The 25,196-nt window shown below is 36.9% G+C and overlaps 1 protein-coding gene across 1 annotated transcript in view; it reads right to left on the minus strand.

The window, feature by feature from the left end:
• Positions 1-961: 961 nt before the first annotated feature.
• Positions 962-25,196, minus strand: part of LOC143146914 (uncharacterized) — a 43,313-nt gene continuing 19,078 nt past the window's right edge. The window contains exon 2 of the mRNA XM_076311659.1: positions 962-1,246. Coding sequence (XP_076167774.1) covers positions 995-1,246 — 252 coding nt within the window. The 3' untranslated portion in view covers positions 962-994. The remainder of the gene's footprint in view (positions 1,247-25,196) is intronic.

The following is a 25,196-nucleotide window of genomic DNA, read 5'->3' on the forward strand; positions in this document are numbered from 1 at the left end:
TCGTTGGTATCGATATTTACGGAGCTGTCGAATCGGTTCCAGTAGCGCGACCCACCCGGTATAGTAACCGTCTTTCCCGTGCTGGCTTCATTAGTCCGCGATGCACGATGGCTTCGAGCAAGTAAAAAGTGGTCGACGCGAAGTGTCGGGCCCATACCCCTTAAAGGTTTTACGAGTCGGCCTTTATGGTTTCTCATATTCTCTCTTTCTCTCTTCGCTCCTCGTCCGTGCTGTTAATCGGCGATCTTCGGCCATCTCCCTTTGTCCCCACAGTTTGGACCCAGGGAGAACACGCCGAAACTCGGTTGCAACCGCTCGATTACGAAATTTAAGGGGCGCGTAAAAGTTTCTGGCGGATACGCGCGTGCGCGCGCCGACCTCGCGCGGCTCGCCGAATTTACGAGCGAACGCCGAAATCGTTTAATTTGCAACGCGCAAATTTACGAACTCGAAATTATGGAACGGCAAACAAACGCTTTCCTAAAACTCTCTGGAATGGAGTGCCGAGTGGTAACGCGTCGCGTAATTAACAACGCATCGCACAAGCCCTCCCCCTCGTATATTTTGTACGCTGTGTTAGTGTTTTTCAACTACGACCAGGCGCGGTGAACCGAAGCTTCGGCGTGCTTTTTGCACAGTTTTCGAACGATTCCGTACCACTCTCTCCCTTGCATCTGCATGCTCGAGCGAACCGCCGGAGCCGTTCGGAGCCGAAAGTTAAACAAATTTTTCAAACCAGACACGCTTCCAGGGGTGTTCCCCGTGTGTCTCGGTTCCGAACCGCTCGGATGGACTTTCGTTTCGCTTTCGAATAAAAACCGCGCTTCGCGACAATTAAATTAACTCGAAAATATATTCTTCGCGGGACGACGCTACGCTAAAAGATTATTAGTTTAACGTTCCTTGGGAGACGCGGCAACGTTGAGGAAAAAAGAAGGGAAACCTTCGACGTGACAAAATTTGTTCAACGGTGAACGTTTCCCGACGAAAATGCTTATAATCTCCTGAGGTTCCGCTTGCTCTGTCTCGAGCCGATGACTAGGCGTTTCTTCCTCTTGGTCGGCGTGGCTAACAGGGGTGTTTTACAGGGACCGGGGTGCAGCCTCGCCGAACACGAGGTGCAAAATTCCATCAAGCAACCTTGCCTCGAACACGTTGCCACGTTCTTCTCCTCGTTCACGTGACATGGGAATGAGCAGTTTGGACAGGACAACAAATGTTCCCAGGGTGCGAGTGTACGACTAGCCTGAAACAGAAAAGTTGATGTAAAGATTACCTGATACCTCGATGCAGTAACGAAACATTTGTGCGGCGTACAATTTAAAAAACGACAATAAACTGGAAGTTCAAATCAATTTTAAGATCGCTAGGTTTCCTTTAAGCGAAATTATATATTTTTCTATACTTTCGTTTATTGAAGTATGTTGGAAAGTCTTGTGTTTTATTATTAACGTACAGAAGCATCGTGACGATACACGCGGTAAACTAATTACAAAAACGCTTTTATTTTTCTCTTCGTATCTATTATACGCAACCAGTTACATCGTAATATTAAATGCGAGTATTGAATTCAATTTTAATCTTGTTATTAATTTAACGTTACAGAACAGTTTTCATATTTAACTATTATCTTCTACAGATTTGCACGGCTAGAAATTATTTTCTGTAGATAAGTATTTTCTGTACACCGCGATGAACCTTTTCTCAACCGGTAAGAGAGTAAGTGAAATAGTAGCGGTAATAGTAGATTTGCATTTTACCGACTGTTGCTGTTGGTACGACCACGCTAATGCTCCGATCGTATTTTCAAGTTCAATTTGTTGAAATACCGTGACTACAAGAACTTTTATACGTTAAATTGTACGACTATGTACATCCTACATCGAACTTCAAAATGTAGAAACACGAAATTGTAAACAGTAATCGTAACAATTCTCTGTTTAGAAATTCTTTTATCGACGCGATACCATTTCTATATTTATTATTTCAGGACAACGAAATACTTGGGGTAAATATTTACGTGAAAATAATGCACACGTGATATGAAATGATCGTATAAAGTATAAAGAAAAGGAACGTACGTGCGATAAGATGCAAGCACCTTCCATTATAATATACATTTCGTGAAATGTAACGTGCATTGAAAATAATCAACAATTAACGGATACTGTGTTCGATTGCCCAAAGGACCGTTCATCGCACCAAGTGTGAAAAAGTGGCCATTAGCGGGTCTCCATATTTCCCTTATCGCGGGTTCCTGCGTATCTACCTCTAGATAGTGTAGGTGGTTGTGTTTCTATTTACTTAATCACCAAAAATGTGAAGTAATTAGTGAGCAAGCCGAAGCTGTCACTTGTCCGTTCCTTTTCTGCGGGCCAACAATTATTCGGATTAGTTACGTCAGGTTGCACCTGTTCGCGTCAGGATAACTTATTGCAGTAACGCAAGGTGAAAGGAGCGCCGAGCTATACACTAACACCAAGGATTACAAGAGGATTCACCTGCATGCATACATTTCCAGAAGTGTCGTTGCTACGCAAGCAAGTGAAGGAATTTAAAATTTTCAATGGATAACGCTCCAAGTATGAGACGTTTAAAGGCTGATGCACACTATCCGTCGAGACATCCATCAATATGTTTTGCATGGAAGTATTCACACTATCCATCAACATTCCGTCCGGTGATGTTCCCTTTGAAAAATATCTTGATGGATGAACGACGTATCGTTGTCTGACGGATACCGCGAATCGAAAGAACTGCGACGCATTGAATAATTCAAGAAAAATTTAACGAGAAACTAACACAATTTCCCTATATTCTGCGGTCTATTGAAAATCGATCTTTATCCTTGCGTCCTTTTACTCTTCTTAGAATGAAAAGAGCAGAGTTTACTCTTCTTAGCGAAATGTTTCCAAATTTGATTCAACGTACTCGATTGAACGTATATTTAAATATTAGTTTGTTCGGAAAGTCATTTCGTTTTTCTTTTTTGGTGAAAATGAAACACGATTTTTTTTAGAGTATAAAAACATTTTTTTAAATTATATATTCTCCATTTTGGAAAACGAAATGACTTTCCGAACAACCCGATACATTATTGATTCTTATGCAATCCTCTTGGGACAGAACAGAAACATTTAGCGTAATTTCTTAATAATGCAGTGTTAAAAATAGCAATAGTGCATAAACTGCGCGAACAACAGTTTATAGGTGAATAACCTATACAATATAAACGTACGCACTTATCGTACGTATTCACAATCCGACATAGTGTCACGAACAACGAGCAACGTTGTCGACGCGAGTTATCGAGCATCTGTCGTGCATTGGTAATTACCGCGGCAGAAAATGCGTGAGAAAATTTCAACTATCAAATGTGCCAAGCGAAATCGGGGATTATCAAAAAGGACGTCCTTTCTCGATGGTCGATACGCGAAAAAGTCGCGCGCTTTTAACCGAGCGTAATTTACGGCCGTGTCGCTCGAATTCCCGTCCCTAGCAACCGAACGGATTCCAGTTAACGAATCCGAACGAAACGTCGAAACATTGGCGCCAGTATTTCTGGCGGGAAAGGTGAGCCGCCATACAGGTTAGGACACAGATGGATACATATCCGATGTTATCTTCTTCTTACTTCTTTATAAACGGGTGCGATACTTAGAATTCAATTGCACCCACAAATTTTGACAATGTTCGCAACATGGGTAAAATTTTTCTTGCCTAACATTTGAACGAAGAAAGTTTCAAGAACGTGTAAATAGGTTATGAAATTTGTAATTCTTGTACAAATATTTAAGATTGCAAAAGTAACAACATCAAATTTATGAGCGCTAGGTACAATGAATTTTAGACAATTTAAACCACCATTTGCGCTACTTTATAAATATGTTTTTCTTTCGTTATAGAGTCTTATGAAATTCTCGAATAATAATGCATGCAATTGTAATGATACGGAAATATTTCAAACACAAAAGAAAGATCGTAGAAATTTCATTCATCGAGTACCAGTGTTCTGCTTAGAGAACGTTTAAAAAGACATATTTTTACCGATATTAAAATACTTCTAGATGTCAGAGTCCTGAAATTATTTTCAAATATGTAGAAAATAAATACTCACGGAGCGTTTCTGATCAAATGTTGAGAAACAATAATTTGCTACATAATGGGTTAATGGGCAGGAAAAATTGGAAACTTAGTAGCAATATGTATTTCGTAACATAACGGTCGCTTGAAGAGAATACCGCCCATAGCAACTGAGTTTAAAATGTAGAAATTATGGTTCGGTTCTAACGAATGCCCTTTTCTTACAATGTGGCAGCTGGCTGGGGCAACATTGTGCCACACACATCTACAAAAAAAACGATGTCGTAACGGACCCTAAATATCTCGGGGTACAGTCCCTACGCACTTCCTGCAACGAAGAGAAAAATTCTTTTCATCAGCTACTATAATGAAAACGAATATTTGAAGTTCAAAATTCGTCATTAGATATGTGTATGTACAACTTTAAGCGCAAAATGGTTATCTAGTCAAACGACTATATCGTTCAATAAAATATCCATAACACTTCAAAAGTCTTGCGCGCTATGTAAATTAGACATTTCGTAAAAATATTTCGGTATTTAAATACGCGTTTATTCCTTTCACCCTTGACATTTGGTTCTAATCTAAGTTTTAATTATTCTGAAAACCTTTAAATGAAAATTAGAGTATATAGAAAAATATAAATAATTTTTGCAGCACCGGCCATTCTCCGGTAACTATTCTATTTAAATCGAGTGGAATTTAGAAGTAAAATATTTACTATATTTAAGTACAAAAGAAATACCTTTATTGACACTAGTCATGAAAATGGACGAAAAATTCAAAATTTTTTAAATATTACCAGAAAAATTGTTTTTATCGAATTTTGCTATAGAATAACACGTCTATCGGATACATGTAAAACACAATGTTGCAATACAGTATCTTGAAAGATCGGTTCAAACTTTCCGAACAAAGATGTAATATATTGCGGTCAAAAACTTTCGTTCTACCAAATAGGGGTCTTCGTGGTTCTATCATCCAGAAAGAAAGGTCACGTGAAAACGGACCCATACAATGTTACAGAGTACCGCCCCTAGAGCTTCGTGGAACGAAGATAAAAAATTCTTGCTACGTCGATCCGGCACAATGTTGAACGAAGGATCAAAAGTGTTATTGTACCATTCATATTAGTTTTCCGTCGATACGTGACGACGCGTGTATGGTTTTTTACGATACTGCGCACATTCAACAAAGTATAGTGTCGATAAAGGTTCGCTACAGATAAACGGTACATTGTAGAAGTAGATAAAATGCGAGAACTTCCGATTTTACGGTTTTCCACGAAAATTTCTTCCTATCCATTTTACCAATATTATCTTGAGAATTTACTGGGTATTTTTTATCAATACTCAAACAATTCATAGATAATTTAAAAAATACTCATTTTCTCTTTGAAAATTTGATTATCTTATGTAAGCCTCAACCGAAATAAATAAATGGAAAGCGAAGTTAGTTTTGTTAAGAATAGAGTGAAAATAAAATTTAGAGAAAAGATAAAACTCGATATTAGAATACCATGGTGTATACGTTGTATTCCAGTCGTATCAATTTGTAACTGTATTCAACGACTTATGAAGTTTCGACTTTTACTTAATATTAATTTTAATTGCAAAATTAATATTGTGAATCATGAAATTAATGTTTTTGATGCAGTAGAACCTCAATACTTACATGCGAACCTCGTTCGGTGCATTGTGTTGATAAGTGAAAGGGATGGTCACTTAGCAACAAGTGAAGTTGGAGATGCAAGTAACGGGGTGGTAGTAACCACAGGTAGTGTGGTAGAGATATACTGTGTAAGTAGGGCTTCTTCTTATTGGATTGGTTACCTCGATCTTTGAATGAATTTCGATACTTGCAGGAACTTTCAGCTCCGTTTTCCTGCAATTATCGAGGTTCTACTGAAACGAACAAAATTCGAACTTTAAACCACCGTAATCCTTACAAAAAGAAAATAGTCAAACTTTATCCTCTTCTATCTTTTCTTATGCCATTAATTTGCGAGAAAAATGCTATACAATAATGCTTAAAAATAATATTGCCGACGAGAACTAAAATCCCCCCGTTAAAGATACAACTACTAATTTCGCAGTGTTTCGTATATGACTTCCAACCTTGATAATTAAATGTATGAGTGAGATAACTTCGGGAAGTAGTTGAATTGATTTCAAACCGGAAGGTTTATATCTTGATACTCTTTATGTGTTTCGAACAAATCTAACGGTGAATATACACGTGAAATAGACAAGATTTTATAATTTACATCCAACAAATTATGACAGATCGTTATTACAATTAATATTATTACAATTAGTATTTAATTAAATTTACTTGGAGAGAAATATACGTGACCATTTTTTTAATAATAAAATTACTATGCATTCGTTTATCCTATTTATTACGATGTATTTAAACGTGACTTTTATATTTATATATTTATACAAAATTCTTGAGAACATGTTCAAGTATTTGTCGTGTGTTTTAATGGTGTGCGAATTCGAAAGTATTTTTACTCCCTTCGATTTTCTTATCGCTTCGCTATTAACTTCCATAACGATTGTAAAATCAATTATTAATAGAGATGTCAAGATAAAATCTCGAAGATTGCGGTGTTAATGGAAGAGGGCGCGTGAAAAATGTACGTATGAGAATTAATATTCCGAGTACACAAACAAATAGCAGGTTTTGATAAACGAGGCCAATTCTTATGCTAATAATACTGTTAAAAGATTGATCCCAAGATCTTAAATAAGTTAATAAAACTCAAGTGACGGCATAATTTTATTTATGACTGCTTACCGATCGAGAAATAGAAGTATCCCGATTGCGTGTGTTATAACCGCAGAAATCATTTTCGAATGAAATTCTGCGGACGAAAATTATGCAAATAAATTTGTACGACTTTTAAAAGAAATTTGTTGTATTGTGAAAATAACAGAAAATAATTTAAATTTTTCATCTTGCACATCATTTGATAATGATATACCTACGTAAATTTAAGGCGATTATACAAGTAGCAAAAGTTAATTCTAATTCTAATTCTAATTATTAAATTTGAGTCAAATAATGTGTCCTACACAGAAGAAAAAGCAGGAGGAAAGAAACATGGAGATGCATTTATAAAAAGAAAACAAAATTGTTCACAATATTAATGAGAATATTTAATTGAAATAAAAATTGATGAAATATTAAAAAATTAACAGTACAGTAGAATAAAAATATGTAAAGTATTTTATTTGAATTATTTCTTGTCTACAAAGGGAAAAAAGAACAGATTTGATTAGTCAATGAAAAATATTAATTAATATTTAAAAAAAAAAAGGCAGGCAAGGATTACCAATGAGTAAATAGAGACAGAGATGAAGAATTTGAGTTTGACAATTGACTTTTATGATTTGTGTTTGACAATCTTCTAAAGAATTTTACTTGAATCTGGAAATCTCGCCAAGTATGTCCTGGCATGACCAGAGGCTTCGAAAAATTCGGACCATTTGCCTCGGTCTTTTCGCCTATCGCATCGAATTAAGGTGTACCGGTAATCCAATATCTCCATTAAACGCACTAGGTCGGTGTCGAATTTCGGACTTTGATTCTGTCAAATTAAATCTCGGTTCGATTAATCCTACTAACGTGCACGAAACGTTTCCCCATTTACGGTTGTCCGAAATTCTGCCTTCCCTTTGCCTTTCTTTCCCTAACATCGTGATAAATCGTAGCTGAGATGTATCACGATTTTTATCTCTCGCTTTGTGCCACTGTCTCGAGTTTCGTACCGATGTTCGAGAAAGTCTTCGGCAACTTTTCGACCTAATAGACATTCGATCGTTCAGTCTACCCTATACAAAAACTACGATACCAATATGTCGTGACTGACTGTCGTTTAATTTTTCCTCGTGGCACAATTCCTTCAGATTCTTATCTCGTCATCGAACTGTAAATATAACGTTTCTCTTGCATTCGAAGAAAACTATTTCAACTATGTATTCTACGTACCTAGTGTTACGTGCCTATTGCAAAACAAAAAACGTGTTTAATTTTTAGTCACGTTTATTTCCTTCCTTTTGTGTCTCGATATCTTTTTGCTCGGTAGTGAAATTTTTGTTCGCAATTCTTTCTTAAAATCCGTTACCTTTCTAATCTGAGATTTCGTAAACAAAAAAAAAAAAAGACAGCGCTAATAACAGGCAAAAACTTAAATATCAGGTTTCGTGCTTTAACTCCTAGTTTATTTTTCATTCGATATTGGATTAAGACCGAATAGGTTCCCACGAGCAACGAATCAAAGCAACAATTTAACGTTCTACTTGTTTGCAGTTGAAAGTTTCGCGACTATAATATTATCTACTATAAAACATGAACGGCAGATTTGAAAACTTTTGATAATGAAAACATTCTAACTATATGTCGAAAAATGGACATTATTTATGTCAAAATTGACTTTCGTAATTAACCCTGGTGTGTTCGAGAGAAATCGATCGTGTTAAATTAAAATGCCCTTCTTAATCAACAACACAAAGGATTACGGGAGCATTAAATCTGCAATAAGTAATGATCCTTTTGGACCTGGGCCCCGCCTACCATATGTTCCTGTTGCCAACAACAGATACACTTCTTTTTTCCAACGAAAAAAATAGCGAGACCTTAGCTTCGACTATCCTTCAGTTATGCATCTTGACCATTAGTCAATGAGAAACTGATTTCTACTAACAGCTATAGAATTAAATGAAGATGTAATTTAGAAAAGTAAATGAAGGTGCCATAATGGATTAGCATATTTGGAATCTTGAATCATAAAAATCAATAGAGAAAATTTACCAGTGGATTAACATATTTTTTTCCATAAAAGGTATTAAATGTATAAGTATATTATACTTGAGTGAAAAAATGTCAGGGAAAAATGTTTAAAATTTCACGACGTGAATTTTACAGTAGAATTTTAATTGAAAAAGAACTATTCTTTCAAATGCGTATAAGTATCCATAAACCCTGTGAAAAATATTTATTTTACACACTGTACATGTACACTTACCGGTCATTCGCCAAAGGAAACAGCACCTCGTTATGTCTCATTACCCGTGAAAATGATCGGCAATAGGCATACAATGCAGGTACCCTTGACCTCGTCCTTGTTACACGCTACTTTTATCTGCTATAATCATTTAATCGATTCACCCAGATACTGACGACGTCAAGGTCGTTCGAAGGAAGCCCAATGTCAACGAGTAATGACCGGTTAACAAGCCTTACAAAAAATGAATTTTATGAACACCAGTAGTTATGGAATCTGTTAATGTGCAATTTTGAATTACTTTGACAGATTTATGAACCTTAATCTATCCAAATATCTTCGCCACATTGACGGTCACTCTAATTTTTATGGTAAGAAAACACTTGTAACATTTGCCTCGTATATCGCTTGAGATTTTCAAAAATTGGTTCAAATTGTTGGCTTTGATAAAATATTACCAATTTCAATTTTCATTGGAGGCAAATGCTACCATAGCCTTGCCCTATAATTGGGATTTCTTCAATCACCAGATACATAATCAGTTTCTTAGTATCAATAAATGTTCATCATTTCAACGGATGGATACAGATACCTTAATTTCAAATTCCTCGAATCAAAATTAAAAAGGACGTGCAATAATTAAAATCCCATTACTCTAATGAAAAGGAGATTGATAGAAATTGTTTATCAAACTTAATGAATTATACATTCCGATTCCCGCCTAAAAGTAATAGATGAAATTTAAGAGATTGGCTCGTTCAAGGTTGTGTCGAGCGTGTCATTCACTTTAGTTCTCATACACAATTGCCTTTTATTCCTTTCTATGTGATAGCCAATTAAATGTTTCTATGTATTAAATATTCTAAACATGTATCTCGAACAGTTTTAATAGTCTTGCTATATAGTTGACGGTTGAAACATATTTCTCAAAGCGACCGAAATATCAGTATTCCACATATTAAAAAAAAAACTATATATAATTAAATACCTGTGTCAACTTCTTAATTAAAAATAAAATTTAATAGATTTTTGTAGAAACCAAGATTTGAGATACATTTGATCCTGTCTTAAACAGTTAAACATGTGTTACTACATTGTTGCACGAAAATTAGAACAATGAATGTAAATTTTTATATTCATATTTTTGTACGAAACTTTCGAAGAGACATTGATAACCTTACGCGTAAATATTCAAAAGAGCGAATAGCAATTTACAGACGATCGAATTAATGAAATGTTAAGCGGGTGATTGAGAAAGAAAGAAGTCAATACGCAGTCGGTAACGCAATCCATGTTCGTTCTCCGCCGAATGCACGATTTTTGTCAGCCAAAAGACGAATTTTTTCGGTCCAATCGGAGCTGTGCTCAACCATGAGACAGGTCTCAGGTTACGGGACCAAAAGGCCCAAGGTACACTACTGTGGACACAGGTATACACCCACCGACGAGTTTGTACTCAGGTAGAACTTGTACACGTAAGGACTAAAAGGAGCCCCGAAAAAATTCTTCCTTTGAAAATCAAGAATAGTGAAATTACGAAGAACCGACGACTAAAGGAGATATACATATATAGGAGAAGATCTCATCTACCTCGTATCCTTGTAATATACTCATTATTTCTCCCTCTTTCATAGATAAAAGAAACTTTTAGAGATTTTCAAACTCAAGTTGGACATCAATTTTTAACGAGAAAGAAATTATGTAGAAAGTAAAATTACTTGTGAAAGCTAAACGTACCAAATATAACAGCTGCTAATATCTTTATTCGTGTTTCCGCGACATTATTAAAGTTATATTACGTAGTTGGTGAAAGAAATGAAGATGTGAAACGTTCCGAACGATTATATTTGGAATCAAAAGATTACTCGAGCCGAGCGAACGATTATTAATTTTATCGTTCCACCGGTAATATTTAATGTTAATAATTAATAAATTTAGCAGAGAAACTATTCTCAAGTAACAATTCACCGAATTGAACGAGGCGTCCGAACGTTTTGAAAGCATCCGGTGCGGTTGAATTTGGGAAATATCGTGACAGGTTCGGCGGAGAGGTTCGCGCCAAAACTTGGCGGCTTGAATTTCCAGACTCGACTTGCGTGCGGGCTGAGAGGGCTTTGCGCGCACATACACCAGAGACTGTCGTGTATGTTCACGGTCCAGGATCGGACGGCTTCGAAGTGGGCCAGATGCCCGCCGGCAACGCACGTCAGATGTATCATTATCTCAGCCTCACTGTTGCTATGCAATTAGAGTCCGTTAATCGGGATCCCCACCATGTGACGCCAACGCGCCTTTCGTGACGCCAGCCATGGGGTGGGGAAAAAGAGAGGCGCACAGGGTGAAAGGAGATAGGCGAACGGAAAAGGAAACGTCCGAAGAAAGAGGACAGAAAAACGTCTACAAGAAAGAAAGAGACCAGGTCAGACGTAGAAAGGGATAGCAACCGCGACCAGGCTGGAGACGAAGACGGCAATAACAACAATAACAACCAACAGCACGTGGACGTGAGAGCGCGAGAGAGCTGTCTTAGGCTACACTCTTCAACGATTTCTTCCCCCCCACCCCGCTCTCGAGGATTTTGCAGTTTTCTTTTTTCGGGGATGTTCCTCATACTGTTTCTGCTCGCTGGACCGCAACGAAGAAGAAATTTTGGCACGCAAAAAGCGATTGCACCGCGGCAGAAATTTGAACCATAATGACCATAACCTGTTCGTTCTTTCTCGTCGTGCATCGGTTTCGGAATTCTGTTTATCGAGACAAAAACATCTGCACGAAACGAACAATTAATTTTACCGTTACGCATCGCCGAGAAAGTTATATTTTTATGAAACGTTGTTCTTGTAACGTACAATATGGAAATATTGTCTTTTTTCCGTTTAATTTTTTTTATACACGTCCATGTTCGATAACTCAGACATGTGTGTCGCTTTCGTCCTTCGTCATACAAAGGCGAGGCAGACTGCCAATGAAACATTTCTTTAGTCTCCATTAAGATTCTCCTGACCTTGAAGGCGGTTTTCAGGAAGGTGCGCGCGCAGCCGCGCGGGAAAACAGCAGAGCCACGCGGTTCCGTACGTTCGTGCTACAAAGCAGTGCTCTTTTTATATAGAATCACGTATGTCCAAAGTACGTCGGTGTAATATTGAAATATTTGTGTGTAAATATTTAATTTTGTACATTCTTACGTAAAAGTTATTAAACGATCCAAACAGATAAAAGTACACAGAAAAGAAGATTGAAAGTTATTAAAAAAATATTTAAAGATATAGGCCCTCCAAATATATCCATTTTTCCAAATGTATCAATACGCGTTTAATTTGTACGTAGTTTGTTTTATTGTATAGATTTTGATCGTAACACCAATTTAGAATAAAGATAGTTCTATAGAAGATAGCTGAAGTTCTTACAAAAAAACTTTCTACTTACAAAAAACTTTCCCAATTTGCAGAATACATACTCGTTAGAATATTTCAAATATTAGAGAAAAGAATACTAACTGAAAGTATCAATCTGAAATCGCTCGTTAGTGTCTTTTCAAAACGTGCCTACTGAGGCCTCTTATGGGGCTAAAATTTCCGTTTAACCGTAATTAATCAATTTATTTGTCGATTTTCAAATTTTATCGCATGACGTGTTTCTATGTGCACCGTCATCCTTCTCGGAATTCCGCCGGTCCTGCCAGCATCGAATATCATCATCTTTTTCATGCTTTCATGGCGGTCAATTCTCGCGTCATTTCCGAAAAAAAAGAGAAAAAAAACCAAACCTCGTTAAACGAGTTCGTACACACATTAATGCAGCAACTGTTAAGAATGCCTCACAAGGCTCGTCATTATCACCAGGATGCAATTAACAAGATGAAGCGATAAATAGTAAATTCACACGGTTGCTTAACGTCAATTACGATACCGTGTATGTCAAATTTCGAAGATTGTTAAAAGTTGTTCACCTCCACGGTTTATTTTCTTCGTAATTGTCTTAAAGAGGCATTTCAAGGAACACTTGCTAATTATAAAAATACCTTATACAAACACATCCTTGTTTAGCAACCCGTCATTGCAGTGTCCATATTTTTACAACGTAAAAAATGTATTACATTCCTTTTCTCTCAGATAAATCTTTGTACAAGCATTACTTTTTTATTAACGACACGAAAGTATCTGACGTTTTCTCTGTTTCTTCTGCCTTCGCGTATAGAAAAACTGTTCCGAAGGTTTCAACGAGCAAAATATTAAGTAAATATTAAGTAATTTTCACAAATACCCAAACTGAACTTTCGTAAATACGGAACGAATCGAAGTGCCACAGTTTGTTCGAACGTAAAAGAAAATTGTGCAGACTGATCGATTAAATTAATTTCCCGGTAAATAGTCGTGTATTTTCCATATTTGTTGTTAAGTTTTCAAGGAACGATTCGTTGCGCGACTGGTATAGAAGCGTCAAGAGGTCGCTCGAAGCGTGCGAGTCCATCAGGACTCAAGAATGCTGGATCTACGCAGTTAGCGATCGATCGAGTGACCAAGGTTCAGGATGCAGGATATCTGACCGATGACGTGACCCGTTCGAGGCCATTATTCGTCCTGTACGAAACGGAGGCCATTCGGTAGAAAGGTGTCTGGTAGTGTCAAAATCATTGCCAACCAGGGCCACGCGTCTATTATACATACATTATTCAACGCAATCACCAAAAAGTCTCGTTGCGAATTCAGCACGATGCACCGTAACCGCGTAGCAACAGGGGCCCGGCAACAGGACCTGTTTCAGCCTCTCTCTTTCGGCCGTCATCTGTTTCGCTCTAACTCTTGCTAATATCACTGTCGTCCTCTCTGTTTATTCCTGGCTGTTTCTGTTTTCTACAGTTCCTGGGCGAGCACGTCCGTCGCTTTCTCGTTGCTCGTTAACAACGCGACGGGGAGAAGTCGGTGGCACAGACCGACAGTTCTTTTCGGTGCCTTTTCGGCAACTCGGACCACCGAACATCGGGGAGTGCTGCCTAACGGAATGTTTTGCTATGGTCAACGAACTCGCAGTAAAAATGGTGCAGAGAAGAAATTGCAAGCAATTTCGTGTACGTTCCGCAATTCCATACATGAACCGTTGCGAAACGCGTTACCGTTGTATATACGTTCTACCCAAGATCTACACTCTATATAAATATACTATAATCGTACGAAAATACATGACACACGAAACGAGTGTCTACGAAAATAAATAATATCGGAAACCTGAGGAAGATTCACGAAATTGGTAAGAAAATCTACGGACGTAATTTGAAATAATATTCCAATGAAAGTTAACGAAAACGTATCGACTGTATTATCCAAGTTGCGTAAAATATCATTCCTTTATGCATGGAGCAGTTGTACTCTTACTTGAGCAGATCGATATTAAAGAAATTATACTTCGATAATGAATAATAAGAATGAACATTCTCGGTTAAAGTAAGTTGTAGAATTCTCGTAAATGTACGTAATAATATAATTTAGCCAAAACTGAATGATACAATAAAGAGAAATGCCTGCTACTCTAGCATCAGAATGAAATATGTAACTTAATTGTCGGGTTTTCTTATTTTTGATGAAAGTAAGCGGGCATGGTGTTCGGTAAAAAAAGCAACAGATGCTGGCAAAGTATTTTTGCAAACACAATTATTCTGGTGGTTAGATTTTTACGTATCTCTCGAAAGTTTCAACGGATATTAATTTTCAAATTCGCTACACTTATTTGTACTCTCGCGCCACCCTTTCCTTTCAGTCGCTCTGCTTTACGTTGGGTCGGTATCCTTCAAACACGAATGTCTGAAACGCTTTCACGGTTGTACAATTAGACACGCACGAACATAAATACAAATAGAAGAAACTTGTGATAGTGTTGTATATTTGAGGTGTAACATCTTTTCTCAGAAACGTTTGCAAACGTCGTGTACACTTCACGGGTCTAATGTTCACACGTCAGTTGGAAATCTTTCACTTCCGGTAATTTAATATTCAATAGTAATTAGTAACATTTCAAAATACAGCCGCGTTTCTTCACTCTGACCTTTATATTACCGGTATCCATTGCTACAGAAGTGCAAACATGACTTTCGTAAGGAAAGTATGTATCGGTTACAACGTATAACACGTATAAGGGAATATTTTTATGAGAAATTTAAATAATATATTTGTACACGCGTTTTGTATTAACTTCTCAATATATTATGTTGTGTCTATGTATATCCAATGGATTGCTTACGCGGTGAAATTTTGTTTAATTCTTCCAAAGTCGATTTTGCGCCAAGTTACTTTTGCATTATTTATGCTAGCAAACTATCGGTATATCAAAAAATTGAAGCATTCCCTATGGTGAAAATGCAGGTGTTCTACACCTACGAATAAATTAGTTCCCGTTCTTATTGAACGAAAGAATTGATATTAAAATTCGTGCAATATCGTTACACTTGAGACCATATAAAGCGTAAAAATTGTTACAACGAAATTATTCTCAAAAACGAACGTGTCTGACTATAGGCGAAAAGATGAATGTGAATATTTCTATGATAGTTTACTAATTCTTAGTATACGTTAGGGTCGTCTCTTGTCTAGCCCAACCGAGAAATACGAACAGAAGATGGCATTGCCAAGAGAAAACGTATGTACCTTTGGTACGAGGCGACCAGTAAATTCGTACCGAACACAAGCTACGCTTTACGACGGTAAATTACTAATCCATAGGGCCCGAAAGGCACTTACAGAAAATCCTAACAAGTAAAAGGGCCGCGTACATGAAGAATTTATAACGTCTGCTGTGTCCCTTCTTATTCCAGCAACATGCTTTATCTAAATTAACGTGGAAACTGTACGTTGGGACAAAAGATAAGTAAGAGGTTGAAACGTTTCACAAATTATTTTAAGTGTTGAATTTTCTATTATCTTTATGTATTGTGAACTTCTTGTTTCAGTTCGAATATAAAAACTTGGAATACGAAGACTTTTCCAAAATTTATGTCGCATACAAACAGACGACTTGAGAAATAAAGAACATCAGATGTACCTGACACCTCGTTCAAAATTGTACGAAAATTCTGAGCAATATCTGTATCAACGAGTAAATTTTACATTCGATTGGACTTATCGTCGGTAGGACGTTGAAGGTTCACCGATCGACAAAATTTGTCGCAGTGGATAATATGTAACGGTATACAAGGACCGTTTATAATCGTTAAAATCGGTTGAACGATTTCGGCAGGTGTACTCGATCGAATTTCCGTAACATATCTCTCTACGCTTCTCTTTCTTGTACCAGACAATTGGAAAACTATAATAAAATGTCGTTTCACCCAGTTAGCGGCTCATACCTGGCCCATCGTATATTCTGCAACAAAGTGCCCTTTCGCTCTTTCTTTCAGGGTGTAATCTCTAGACCTTGGCGCAAGATATGGCCTTCCGAACCTGACACCGTAGGAACACCCACCTCAGCCTTATCTCTACCTCATTATCGGATCGTCGTTAGCCGTGAACTCTGGCCTCGTACCTGTTAGCAGATCGGGCCACCTTCGCTTTCATTACCTACAACGAAGTAGAAGATCCGGCCCGTTCTCGAAGGTACCACTAATTGCGTCTTTCCGCCGAGAAACACAAAATACTTGTCGCGTTTTTCATGACACCCGGAATATCGGCTTTCGAGCGGTTCGCGCGCGACTTAAATAGCGGTTGTACTGTACTCGTCTCTGGGAACGTTGATTAACGCGTTCCGTGACAACTAACTTTCGCCTGCCCTTTCCGGCACGTCGAGCGAGTTGCGAGAATCTCCATACTTGCTAGAATTTACCACCTGCCACCAAGCCAAGGGAGCTTAACGTGCAGAAACAACTTTTCGCGAAGAACGTATTCGAAGTTCGAGATACGTACACATACCTCTCTCGAGGTAACAAAAAATATTATTTTTCTTTAACAATAATTACCTTTGAACGATCTAATTTTATTGAAAAATTGGCACCGAACTTTTACAAAAAAACTTCACACGTATTGCGTCCTTTACTCCGAGTATTACTCTGAATTCGATGCGACTGAACGTTAAAATGTAAGTGTTCAGATATGTGGCCTACTTCCAATAAAAGGGGTTTATAGGTCAAAAATCAATTTCCTGATTATCAATTCTCTTAATAGTTCCATTTAATAGTTATTATTTAAATAATAAACAGTTTTAATCTCTTAATGTATTATATAATACAGAATATTTAAATGATGTAAACGTATGGTAGAAAATTGATGCATTACGGGACCATCGGTGGAAAACCAACCGTAAATTACATTCTGAAAATTGATCGATATTCGCGTTTCTATAATTATCAATTGAGAAATTCATTGCCAACGATTGAGCTGTAATTATTTCATGAATAATTTACACGAGCCTCGATTGGTAACGTTTTCATCCCGTACACATTCATTGCGTACGTCTTACTCAAACGAGTTAATAAATCTTATGCATACCGTATAAATTACCTTGATAATCTAATGTAATCAATGGGGGTAGGAAGGAATCCGTTGACCGAGTTACCTACGTACACCCAGAGCTAGACGTGTTTCATTGAAAGAACAAGCGATGAATGAACGAACAAACCGGATGCTGAAGGAGCCGCTCAGGTAAAAGTTATCGAGCACTGGACGCGATTAAGCTCGGCCGGTTTTATCTGGCACTAGCGCCAGCTCTAACATTACACGGTAGTTATGCGCTACAAGTATCGCTATCGCTTCTTTGATAACTTTCAATTACGCCTATTAACTGGAGTTCTGGTTTTCTTAATGAAGTTACGAAACTTCCTACCGAGACGCCCGATACTATCTGCATTTCGCACTCGTGCACGCAAACAATTTCAAATATTCCACATATCGTCGTATCAATTCTTCCTGTCCCGTTATGAGATAGAACGTGATAGGAAGACGAAAGCCGAGCACGAAACGAACTTGCGTTTTACGGGGCTTAATACTCGTAATATATTTGCACACGTGTATATAATTTGTCGTACAATTCCATCACGATCGATTGAACGTGTCTTTGTAATAAAAGTTACATTTCGTTATTTTGGAACGGTCACAGTATCGGTTTATTTTTAAATAATTTTTCTATCGAACTCGATCGCATATTATTAATTAACGGTTCGAGGTAATTTCGCGGAACAATTGCTCTTGATTTGAAGAATATCGTCGCGTATGTCGAGCATTGAACTAAATATGTATCGAAAGAAAGCTGTGCTATTCAAGATGATGCCATTTTCATAAGACATAATATATCACATGTATATTCCACCAAGTGAAACGCGAATCTTGTTCCCACCGGCTGCATGTTCGTTTGAGAATTTCTAACACGCATCGAGCCGAGCTACGACCTTGAGCGTCTTCGTGCCGTGCAAGGACGTTCATTGATCGATAAAACCACGAAGAGTCCCTGTTTCTCATCTCGTTACTGTTCTCTCGCATTCCCATGCCTTCTGTATCGTACGAACGTCTCGTTAGAATTGTGAACATTTTGATATCACGTTATTCGTAAAGTTATACAATATAATTATACATTCAACGCGAACCGAACAAACGTGTTTATCGTTTTAAAAAACCGTAAACGAAATTCTACAATTCTGGCCGCAAATGAGATATTCGTATGCGATAAACAAGAACATGAATTTGTGGAGGAGCCAGAGGAAAAAAGTAATCATATTTGGAAATTTGTCGATCGAAAATTCAACCGGAGAGAAAGTAAAAGTTCTGTTTATCGAACAATAAACATCGTCGTCATCGACGACGTAATTCAATTTCTTATAAAACTTCACCTACGATTGTTCGAAAGTTTTAACATTCCTTTCGCAAATACGCGTTAATTACTTCTCCCACGCGAAACGATTAGAGACAATTTATAGAACTTCACTCTCCTCATTAGTACGCAACAGAGTTCTTTTGTAAAGACAAGAGGAAACAATGCGTGTAATACAAGCATGAACTTGTACACGACTATTATCTTCGAACGGTTCCCCGTCGCCTTATAATTGTCCAGCAGTAAAATGCGCCGTAACACTTTTATGGGGCCTCGATTCGTGAAGCGAATAACTTAACTACTTTAATAGGCGACCCAGTGTATCGCAGTTCATTCACGTTCAGTAATCGCGTTAAACGTATGTAAGACATTACGGTTAATTTTCAAATCGTGGTTCGCTACAAATGTATAAAAATAAAAAAATACCGTAAAAACAACAAAAAAACAAAAAAATACCAAAAGATAGAAAATCTTGCGCAACGAGAACTAAGAAATTATTTAAAGTCAAAGTAATAGCTTCCATGTGCATACGAACGAAAGCTGACTACATTATCGAAGTAGCGTGAAAAAGATTATTAGAAACAACTTGTCTGTTAAGACGCCTACAATTCTAGTTTTAGTGTTAATTTTGATTATGTAAATAACGATACGAAAATAACAGACATCAAACTGTAAGTTATGCAAGAACGAATTTCTTACAGTAATTCGTAAGTATAATATATCGTCTATTTATTACGTTTCCTCGGTTCGGCAGAATACATTGTACGTTTTCTTCGTTCACGTAAATAAGATATAATGACGAAGCATATATTCGAAGCATGGATGTCTGTAGCGGAACGGTAAGAGCATCCTTTTCACACAAGTTCCTGGCAAAAAGATTTAAATACCTCCTGCGACTGAATTAATCAAAAATTGTAACGGCAAACGAGGTAACAACACACCGTTGCAACGGTGCATCCGCTGCACATCGGCTTAGCGAAGCGAAGAAGTCAAGGACGTTCAAAGCACATTTTATCCTACACGGAGCTGGTTACCGCGTGTTGTCTAGGTCGTGCAAGACCGAAGGCGTAGAGGAGGCGTTAGGAATCCGAGAGACGCGAATAGCCGAGTCGAGGGCCGTGAGAAATCAGTTTATAGACACACGGGCGCCTGTTGTAACGTTAATCGGTTCTACGGAAACGATCTGCCCTCTTTGATAGATCGAATTGAATTCTCGCACAATCGTAGTATCGTCTTAAGTAGACGATTACTTGGCATAGGTTTATTTTTAAAAATCCATTTATGCTTTTCAAAACTCGACACATTGTAAAATCGTAACACGAGTGAGACACTATCGGGAGAATCGTTGCTAAAATGACTTTTTATATTTCAGTGGGAGAAAATGTGTTTAAGGATAACCGGGATCCGAGTAAACATCGTTTTTAGACACGTGTTGCATAATACTAACCATATAATGTTATTTTAAACGGTGAACGTCGATTTCGGTGAGGACTCTTAACAATTTGTGCATGAAAAGCGAATTAAGAAACTATCGCTACGGAAAACCGGAAATTTGCTTTGCAAGTAGTGTACGAATCGTTTCACGATGCAAGTTTGCATAACGAACTTTCACTTGTGAAACGTTGCTGTTTATGGCGGTATTTCGTCAGCACAAAAACATGCACCGACACTTTTAGAAAAATCACGAATTGCGATAAAACAAAAATAAAATACAACTATTATTATCGTACGTATTAATTTCACGGTATTTGTAAAGATTTGTGTAAGTTGGTACGTATACGACGCGTTTGCGTTTGTACGTTTGTTGCGTTAAAAATTCGTCAAATTCTATTTAAATTGATTCGAAAGGATATCGATACTCTATCGCAATTTCCAAGAATTTTTGGACACCGATCGACGTATAGACGTAGATTTCTCTCTTTTTCTCTTTTTATGATCATCTTCTCATCTTAGACCAGCGGAAAACGACCTGTTGCCAACGGAAGACTTCGAAAGTAAATAACGTTACGTCATCAGGGCCCCTGGTGTCTAGCCTGGTTGGTGGTGTGCCAACTCTCAAAGCTCGTGCCTGTTCCTCCTATCTTTATCTCTCTATCGCCAGGATCGAAGGCTCATTCTCAGATATACAAACTGGCGCGACCGTTCCGATACATTTGAATTCTAGAGATGTATTACCTTTTTCGGCGTGAATAATTATCAACATTTTCGTTCTTACGTTTTGAAATTTATTTTAATGTATTTCAGAACAATTAAAATTTTCGCAAAATATTCTATCAAACACTACTGCGCAGCAAAATTGTAAAAAAAACTCTTTTTTTTTTGTAAAATAATTATACGGATATCTATATTACCATAATATTATAAATAAACAGCATTGTCGATTAATTATTCGTAAAAGCAAAATCCTTAATATATTTCAAATGAACGTTAATTACAATAAGATTTGTTACAATTTCTACGCGGAGATCTGTAGAAAAAAGTGTGAAAAATACTTTTTCTTTCGTCCTAAATGATCTTTTCGTGTCAATCGTTAAGAACGCGTAATTGAAAAACGATAGAACGAAGGAGAAAGAAATAATAATTAATAATTATAAATAAAGAGAATTATTCCTCGTAATTAAATCGATGGGAAAAAATTATTTTCTTCCTTGTTAGGAAATTGTTATTAAGATCAGAACGGAGTTTCAGTCCTCGCAATTTTGTGTACCTAAAAGCACATACGGGCAACCGATAACGGAGTGATATCAAGGAAGAAAGAGAGCCAGAGGAGAGCCTTGGGAATGAAATGAGAGGGAGTAAAAAAGTGGCCGAGCAGCAATGAGAACGGCGAAGCACGCGGCTTCTTCCCCAGAGGGCCGCGCACTGGTTATTCGGCCTGCGAATAATAATCATAGGGGTCGCCCTCCTGCTCTTTCAGTTTGGTTGGTCCTCTCCTTTCCTCTTGCGGATTTCCTCGTCGACCGCTGCATAGCAACAACGACCGTTCTCTCTTTCGCTCCTGTGGCCTGCCGGAGGCCCGGCCACACGAGGCTGGAGAGGACAGACGGCATCCCGGCAAAAGAGAGAGGAGGTAAAGGACTAAACACTCCGAATCGAGAGAAAGAGAGCGACGAAGAAGAATGAAAGAAGAGAGAAGCATAAACGGACGCAGAAAGAGCGGCTGACAGAATCTCTCCGAAGAAGAGGAACGGGGAAGGGAAGACGATAGAGGAACAGAAGAATAAAAGTACAAAGGACTTCAGAGGAAACTGGAAAAACCTGGCAGAAGGAATAAAGATGACAATGGACCGAAAGAAAATGAAACAAAACGAAAGGATGTAAACTGAATATACCCATAAAAGACATACACGCATAGCGTGTTGTTTATTCTGAAAACAACAAAAAAAAAATATAAACGCGAACTGCCGGAATTGTGAAAGTGAAATACACGGTATACTGTAAAATATGCGCGGCGAATGAAAAGCGGGGAACAAAGCGAAACGGTTATGTGTTTAGAAACATTATTGAACAATTTTTAAATACAGTATCGTAATGGGTATTTTTCAATCAGAAGAGTGTAAGAAGACGAATAAAAGTTTATCACTGTAAATTAAACTAGAGATATTAAAACGGTAAAATTATTTGATAGGTAAACTATAGTTCACCTATGTTATTTATTATGCATATCCTTGTGGAGATACCTTCGAATAAAAAAGGGAAAAAAATGTAACATCTTACCATTCACTCTTTTTTATTCGTTATTTACCTGCTCATTATGAAACTTTCTGGTATCGCAGGTAGGTTTTGATGAATTTAAAAAGGTTTTTTAGTAGCGCTGTCCTTTGATTAAATTGGGACTATGTTCTAAAAATCTGTACCCTTTCTCGTAATTAATAATCGTGTAATTTCTAGACCTGTTTGGTGTGGCCACAGCTGTAAAAATCAAAGTGTACCATTTTACTTCTTTGATTACTTCTATTCTCACATTTGAAAATGTTTTGAAATATAGAAAATAATTTGAAAAAACCAAATCATAAAACTTTTGTTTCAAAAACTTAGTAATTTCCATGATCTATAGTAAAACGTTCTACGTTTCTTTAAAAAATTAAAGGATTAATAAGTAAATTTCAATTCGTTCAATATGTACACGATATTTAGGGCTATCGTTGAGAAGCAAAATGGTTTGAACTGAGAAAAGTAACGACGGACCACCGGACAATGCACATATGTAGTCAGTTATTCGAATGTAGATCTATTCGTGTGCGCCAGCAGTTAGCGGTAACAGTCTTTTCTACCTGCTAAATCGAATAGAAATTTTTGGGGGATCTTTCATCTTCTCGGAAGAGAAACGTGCTATTTTACATGATTTAGCAACGAAATAGCTCCGCATTGACAAGAGTGAAATCGTAGAATCATTTCAGTCTCGTGAACATAAATGTTCATCGATTCAAATTCTTTTTCGTTTGTTAACATTAAGACACATGTATACAAGGTCGGAATGGAATAAAGCAATTCTTCAACATTTACAGCGATTCGTATATGCATTAAAGTATATTATAAATTATTGAAATTCAAATAAATAGTTTCATCGATAAATTGCAGTCGAGAAATATTGAATACCGATCGTTATTGATAAAATTAAAATATGCAGCAGCTAAGCCTGACTATCAAAATACAATCCATTGGATATTGTATCCTGTACTTTTTTCCTATTTCATTATCAAGTTTTAAATATTTGTTGCAATGTCAAGTTAAGCTCAACAGTCCCTCTTTCGTATTTCCAATGACTCGTTATACTTTTCAATGCGATCTTTTTTTACGGAACGATAATCACTATCATTATCGAGACTATCGTTCTGTGTATTGTTATCCTTATCTTTTTAGTATTCATAGTTGTACCATAGACACCGGGCTCTTTTATTTGCTAAGAGTACACGGTATATCAATTTCTAATATTTGGTTATTTCAGAGATGCAATGTGGATGAATGAGAATGTCAATGAACTCCTTTATTGTTTCAAATTTCCAGAGACAGAACACGTAACAGAATTCATCAATTTGATTCAACAGTTCGTATGCATTGAGTAAATATATATAACACAGCGCACCCACGCGTTATCAAAATTTAACACGGTGTGGTAACTGTAACTACCTATACGCCAGAAAATGAAACAAATGATTACAATGTTTGGATATCTCGTACGCAGTCAAAATTTTGTGGATATTTCGTTCAAATTTTCTTTTAAATTATGATTCATCATCCGGTCGATGTACTGTTATTTAGTCCGTAACTACATATATGTGCGTATACACGTATTGCGCCAAAGAAATAGCTGGAGACTTTCTATCCATTTTGTTCAGTTTGTTGAACAGAATCCATTTATAGTATTTGTATACTGACCACTGTATGTATCACTGACTCTTAATAAATTACAAAGCATAAATTTCAAAAGGAAATATAAGAACCGTAAATACTTAATTGAAATTATTCTCGACTATTCAGGCCACGTTAAAAACGTGTTCATAATATTCGGTACATAATGAAAATATCGAAACAAGCATATTGGAAATTTTGTATAATCCGAAATTTTCGTGTAATTTAATCATTTATTTAATGTTTCGAATTATTTTGCAGCGATCGCAAAGTAATACTTTCCAAGGAATAGTCCAATGTAATATGATATTTTCTTTATACTAATCAAGTAACCGATGAAATTCTCTAAATTTCGAGAAAAGAATCGACGCCTACAAAGGATCGTTACAAAGTGTATTCGACTCGAATAGATTAAAAATGGATGAGCCGGTTTTTAGATAAGACTGCGATATATAAAAAAAAAAAAAGAACGGAGGCGGTGACTATGCAAATGAAAAAAAAAGAGAAAGAGAAAGAGAAAGAAAACGTGGACAAAAACGTTTTCTGGGCACAGCTGCCGCTTCACTAGCGAGGTTTATCATTCTAAGCAGGGGAGGTTTCTCCCTCTACTTGATCTCTTCTTTCATGCACTCGTCTATATCGTCTCTCTCTCTCTCTCTCTCTCGCCTCCAATTGTATTTCTCTTGCTACCATTTTCCTCTGCAGCTGGACCGTTTTATGGAACATTATAAATAAAATTGAATACCGTATAAAAGGAATTGTCGTTCAAATGGCCCTCGCATTTAAACAAACATGAAAATCTTTATTTACTACCCTCTGAGTTCATGAATACTATTTGACGAAAGTTAATATATAATAATAATTTACTCCTATACTAATTATATTTGTATTATAATTGTATTCCGAATATATTTTATATATTGGTATTTTTATACAAAAAGTCTTAAATTAAATGTTATTTGCA

This window comes from Ptiloglossa arizonensis, chromosome 5, assembly GCF_051014685.1.
Source record: "Ptiloglossa arizonensis isolate GNS036 chromosome 5, iyPtiAriz1_principal, whole genome shotgun sequence".
Classification (NCBI taxonomy): domain Eukaryota; kingdom Metazoa; phylum Arthropoda; class Insecta; order Hymenoptera; family Colletidae; genus Ptiloglossa; species Ptiloglossa arizonensis.